The 6,275-nt window shown below is 41.1% G+C and overlaps 2 protein-coding genes across 2 annotated transcripts; one reads left to right on the forward strand and one right to left on the reverse strand.

Annotated features, from left to right (window-relative positions):
- Positions 1-1,679: 1,679 nt before the first annotated feature.
- MELLADRAFT_67624 (uncharacterized protein) lies at positions 1,680-2,205 on the reverse strand (the record flags this gene model as incomplete). The annotated part of the gene is made up of 3 exons (XM_007415946.1): positions 1,680-1,908; positions 2,013-2,118; positions 2,151-2,205. The coding sequence occupies 3 exons, from the start codon at positions 2,203-2,205 to the stop codon at positions 1,680-1,682; spliced, it is 390 nt and encodes a 129-aa protein (XP_007416008.1).
- Positions 2,206-2,683: 478 nt separating this feature from the next.
- Positions 2,684-3,149, forward strand: MELLADRAFT_111634 (uncharacterized protein; the record flags this gene model as incomplete). The annotated part of the gene is made up of 2 exons (XM_007415945.1): positions 2,684-2,810; positions 2,878-3,149. 2 exons carry the CDS (start codon positions 2,684-2,686, stop codon positions 3,147-3,149), a joined length of 399 nt encoding a protein of 132 aa, XP_007416007.1.
- Between the last annotated feature and the right edge of the window lie 3,126 nt (positions 3,150-6,275).

Below are 6,275 nucleotides of genomic sequence, written 5' to 3' on the forward strand. Positions count from 1 at the left end.
CCAATCTGCGGCTGTCGAATTTCAAAGCGGAAGTGAATGATGTATTGCAAGCTGCAAGAGGCAAGCCTTTCAAGACTGGAGATACTTGTGTTCATAAATCATCTATGTTTAATCTGATAACATCATGTGTAGAGGCGCAGACACAGGTGTCCCTCAAATACGAAGACGTTTTGCAACAGCAGCAAAATACTGAAAATATACTTGAAAATCTCACGTTGGATATTGAATTACAGGTAAAGGATATATTAGGTATTGGGTGATCAACTTCTCGTGATTTTTTAAAGTCGAACTCACGCCAATGACCTTTCTTCAGTCCGTCTCTTACACGAGCGGATGCAAGATGGAGGATGGAAGAAATTTGCTAAAGGTATGTTAGGTGTATCAGTCTGGATATAACCTTGCAGCAAGATGCTCATGGAAGATGACTTGTTTTGTCAGGGGGGTGCACTTATCCATCTTTCAGGTTTCATATATTGATGCGCTTGGTTTTAATAATAGCTTTTGTAGGCCTATCAGTGTACTTATTAGGGACTGGGCGAGGTTTCGACCGACAGAGGATTTAGCCACCTCAATAAGCGCATGAATCCCCTGGAAGTCGACCGAAGCGATTTATGCAAACAGGAGGTGTCAGGATTACTCCTACAAGCCCAAGAGACCCGACTGTCAGATGATTTCACCAAAACCAGAGCGAGAGCAACCTGTGAAAGGTATATCAGGCTATCCAGAAGCGTTCTGCCATAGGCTTTTGGCTGAGGTGGGGGGGGAAATTTTGAATAGACAGCTCGTCTTAGGGAGGGTCATGCCTGTGCGCCACCCTATTTTTTTTAGTGCCATAAAGCTTACTAAAAAAAATAAGGAAATTTCATATTGATTGAACAGTGGCTTAGCTGTTTGCAACTCGCTTTCAACTACGGTTGAATTGCAATTTTGCAGAGCTTCGCCCAGTCCCTATTGCATGAGGACGACGAGCAATTCCATTGAAATGTGCTATAATTTGTAAATAATGGTTTTCAAGGTCCAATCTTTCATACGTTTCCTCTGATTTTTGACAAGTTATAAAAAGGTGATACATAATTATCAAACGTGTTTGTAAGGTTGTGTTATTTAAAATATTCGAAAATTCATTCGAATAGAGAGGAGGTTCAAAACACAGAGGCGCGAAATTTCCTTGGAAGACTTACTATACATATAAAGTGAGCCACTCAATTGCCAAATACGAGGCAGTTTTAATTCACTATTATCATCATTATTACTAACAAGTCTCAAAAATCCATTCCATCTTCATAAGCCGATGACAATGCACACTCACAGAGAAAAATGAAATAAAAATGAAGACCAAAATCCACTTCTATACGGAGATTTGTGAAGTGACGTGCAAAAGAAATCTAAGCTCGTAGTGTTTGTTGACCGGGGGTATTTGATGAAAGACTTGTTTGAGTCAAAAAGTTTGAAAGTTTGAAAAATAGAGCTAGAGGGGCAGCCCTTCATGCTGATACACCCTTTATGCAATAATAAAATACTAGTCCTTGAGGGCCTGCCTGAAAGCTTGAACTTCTGATAAAACTATCTTCGAGAATGGCATCACCCAAAAGTGTATCACGATTCCGGAACACATGGCAAGGATAGTCCAAATTGCAATCACCGATAGTGTGTCACAAAATCCTTCTACCGCTGTCAAATTATAATGATCCAAAAAATGATGTTCCGTTGATGCACATAGCTGATTTTTCACGGTACTTGGAAGCGGTGCCAGGTGCTGTAGCCAGAGCTTGAGCGCCTTGGAATGTGATGACAGAAGGACGTGGAAGATTCTTCGACAGGTACTGATAAGCATCAAGTCCCATAACAAGATCACACGAAAGGCGAACAGTAGCAAGAGTCTGTGCAGGGGAGACGTCTTGATACCAGCTTCTCATTACGAGTAGTTCAAAATTACATGGAATTGGATAGAATTAAGCGTCAGACTATGCTCAGGCTTATCAAGAGTTATGACGGGAAAGGATTATTCTTACCTGGCATTCTGGTGCGTGTATAGCGTGTATAGTATTTGAGAGTGTAGTGTATCTTGTTTCGATATCTGTGGTTTTCTGTGAATCTCCAGACGTGTGCGTAAGGTGTCTTATATGCAAGGCGTTTCAGATCATACATACGATCATAGCCCTTGATTCGAATGACTGTGCTGTTTAGTCTCATGCTCAGGGCCATCATTGAAACTTCCTTATATAATCCTCGATACACCTTCATCAAAGCATCTCACCTTCTGAAATCCTTTGTAACAAGCTCAGGTGTGGGAGCGCATCAAGCCTTCTGGTTCACGGTTATTCGTTGGCTCATGCCCCTCAGCCTGAGGGCCTGGCCCTCAAGGTCATTGTTGAGCTGCTGAGCAGACGAGTTGAAACTTTCAACTCCAAGAAAAACTGCTGTCTACTTTCTTAAACAAAATGTAATACGAGCCCTTGTATAGTACCAACAGAAATTTAAGTTGATTTAAGTGCGGTGAAGGGCTGAGTACTCAGAGGAAGCTCATTCAGGGTCCAGACAAGAGTCGATAACTCTCCTCATAAATACTAGCATGATCCATGCAATTAACCACTTCTCCATATCACGCTTGATCCTGGTATTCTCAATTCAATTTCAATACATAGCCACTTGATCTGACAAATATATCACTTGATCAAAAAACATGTCCGACCAACACAGTTATCCTCATCACTCCACACGCGCTGGCTGCATCAAACACAGTATGTGTCAGCAAGGCGTGCCAATGACATTGGCAGGAGTCAGACGTCCCAGGACCAATCGTAGGAAGGGTACGTATTGTCTACCTTCGATTCACCAATTCAAACTCCCTCACTCAACTAAATATCATTACCTCAGGAATACCATGGCGTCGGTTCTTTCGCTTACTAGCAACCTATCTCAACCTTATGGTGATAGTGGGCATATGGATATCGGCTCGATATCCAACGGGAAGTTTGGCGGTATCTTCGAGCGAGTGGGCTCCCAATTTTCTACACGATGCATGGGGCAGTGCGTGTTTTGCGTGTCGAGGAAATATGAAAACCTACCTCAAAATCGCTGCACCGGAGTCATTTTGCCTCGAGGCCTTGCATGGAATTTTGATGGTAGTCTTTGTTGTCCTAGGATGATAGTCTTTGAATTGGTACTCCGATCCTTGTGCTTGTATGTTCCCTCACTTCCCTTTGAGTTATCCGCTCTCAATTTCTCTCAATTTGTCATCACCTGACTTATCCATCTACGCTTTCTCTTTGTTTTGATATCTTATTGTATGTCTATCAGTTTCCTTTGTTCCTCACTTGTGTCTCAAATTTCGATTATCCAGAGTATTGTGGAGATAGATCTCTGTGGAACTCGCACAGGATTGTGTATGGCAAGAGTGAAATATTTATACCTTTCTATGGGCTTTCCTTGATTTCATCTTTCATTTTCGGAGCTGTGAGATGTTGGCAAACAGTCTCCATAAAGAGCAATCTGAAACCTTTGGATTGCTAGTCTCAATCAAATGCAGATGAAAGATACGCGGAGAAATTGAATTTTGAACTTCAGACTTCAGACTTCAAACTTTGAAGTTCAAAGTTTCAACTTTGAACTTCAAAGTTCGAACTTCGCAGTTCGAAGTGCGAATTTCAAATTTTGAAGTTAGTTTCGAACTTCGAACTTCGAAGAGTTCAAAGATATTGACTTGGTTGAAATTCAAAAGGTTTGGAATGCACGTCAACAACATAAATGATGTCACAAAAAGGGAACACAATAGTGAAAAATCTAAGACTGAAGCTAAGAACTGTATTACATGTGATCCATTGAACAATGAAATGAATGCGCCTCAAAAGTCTAAAAGTCCTGTTGCCAGATGCCTAACTTCAGGGCAAGAGCCTTCATTTTTTTGTGGGCTTGCTCTTTATATCCAGTCAAAACTGTTGATGTGTAGTCTAACCAGGCCTCATCACTCATCTTGCTTTGCATTGATTTGACTTTGTTGAGCCGATTGACTAGTCCTTGGGCTATTTGAGTGGAACACGCGAAACGAGTGATTTCGGCCTCTTGTGGAGGAATTTGTTTGGAATTTGAGTCGTATGTCCTGGACGGGGTGGTATGATGATGAGCTTGTGAATTCCAAAGCATCTCGATGATACCATCAGTTGCGTCCAAGTTGATATCAAAGTTGTAGTCGTCCAGTACAAAGCGTGCACCCAGAGTGTTACCTCTTGGTGCGGTTGACCCACGATGATAAAATTCACCAGTTGCTCGGTCAATCAGCCCAAAAAAACCAAAAGCATATTTCAACGCATCACGATCTTTGTGTTTCTTGTTGGCAAACTCATCAAAGGTCACCGTGATGTTGGATCCAAAGACCTGGGCATTGGGTGATACATAAAAAGACTCGTTTGCCCAAGATGGAGCATTGGTACGAGCGGCCAGAGTGGCATTGGATTGAAATGCCGCCAATGATAATCCTGAAAATCGTTCAGCAAAGAAAGACTCGATTGCGGGAAGGTTCCCCTGTCGTTTCAAGTCCACCTCCATCTTGCGATAATCTGCAGCGGTGGCTTCATTCCAGGTGTACTGCCACTGCGTCCACGAGAGACGTTCTCGACGTCGAGATCGTTAGATGGGCAGTGTTTGTCTCAAGTTTGGCCCAAGTTTGGCTAGACTTTGGCCCCAAATGCTCACGTGAACTGCTCAGGAGAGCCTCTAAGCCTCAATCAAAAAGCACATCCTGGTTGAGCCTGGTTAAGCGGGTGTTGCTGACCCTCAGAGCAGCTCAGTTTAATCTTCCAAATGTTCAATCTTATTTCCTCAACCTCCCCCCTCACTCGATATCGTCTCTTTTGCCATAGACTATACAGAATTTTGCCTGAATCTGGAGACTCTACATACTCACCACCGAACATCCCTCATCTCAATCTACCTCTCCACTTCCTACCGATTCATCTTCATCTTCAGATCATCTATCTTCCTCCAACCTTTCAAGTTCAATCAATCATTTACATCATCATGATTTACGTCATCATGCTCCTTTATTCGAAAAAACCACTCCACCACTTGAAAGAACTCTTGCTCAGGCTGGAATTCTAACGGATGCAATCCAGACAGTTGAATTGGTCGGAGGATCGACTCGAGTACCTGCTTCAAAATCTTGAATTCAAAACGACTCAACATATCCAGCCTTATCAAAATTTGTAATATAGTATTCTACTTAATGTGCTTTATTATATACTCGTTATGCTTATTTTAATGTACAAATATGATTGTTGATTGATTTTTCAAAAGTAAATGTTCATGAATTCTTATGGAACTAATTGATTTATTTTTTGGTCTGATCGAACGTATACCATGATTGTTTGAATGTTTCCTTTGAACTTGATAAACTGTGATATATTGAGTGCTAGGTTAGTGAGACCAAGGATTATGAAATATCAGAAATAGTGGAACGAAATTGTTTACCATTCATTTAACAAGGGATTTGGCTCCCTCCTTGTCTTTTCTAAGGTTGTCTTCTATCTTTCAAACTTATAAAACTTTGGTTTCAGTTTGCTGGTTTCTTTTCTTTATCAGTCTTCTTTTAAATGCCTTGCAAAGATCACAAAGTTCAAGTATGCCCTCTATAGATCACCAAAATGACCACCAATTCTTGTATTTCGATCAGTTCAAACCGCGTCCTCTAGAACAGGCTTTCTTTGCGTTCAAGCACTGTTACGACAAGAAACATAAACATCGACTCTTGCCTTGAAAGACCTAAACTCGAGCAAGTATGTTTGAAACTGTGATAAATTTCCTCTCAAAGATTCTCATTGTATCGAATTCAAGTCTAAGACTTCAAGTTGTATCTTCTGCTATGAAATTACATCCATCACTACATTACCCACTTACTAAGTCTTCAACAAAATATACAACAACAATCTATAACAGTTTGCTTTGTCTTACTCCTAATGATTTAGCTCGAAGGTAAAACAATGAGAAAAGAAAGAAACCTCAAATTTGCTAAACCAAAATCAGTATCATATCACTAATGATAGTCAAGAGAAAGACTTACGATCAGGTTGAGCAGTAAGAGCTGAGATCAGATCTAGCACTAGCTCATTGAATAATTTGGCTTGAGCTGCGATGAGACAAATCGATCCTTGGACTGGGGTCGACCGTGCCTGCAAAGTATGAACGAGGGATACATGAACAAAAGAAAGGGGGATCACTGGCATGTAAGAAATAGATCATTGTAGCTTACCGAATTTCCTAATCTTGCACGATGAAAATCA

The sequence above is a fragment of the Melampsora larici-populina genome (assembly GCF_000204055.1).
Source record: "Melampsora larici-populina 98AG31 unplaced genomic scaffold MELLAscaffold_55, whole genome shotgun sequence".
Lineage (NCBI taxonomy): Eukaryota > Fungi > Basidiomycota > Pucciniomycetes > Pucciniales > Melampsoraceae > Melampsora > Melampsora laricis-populina.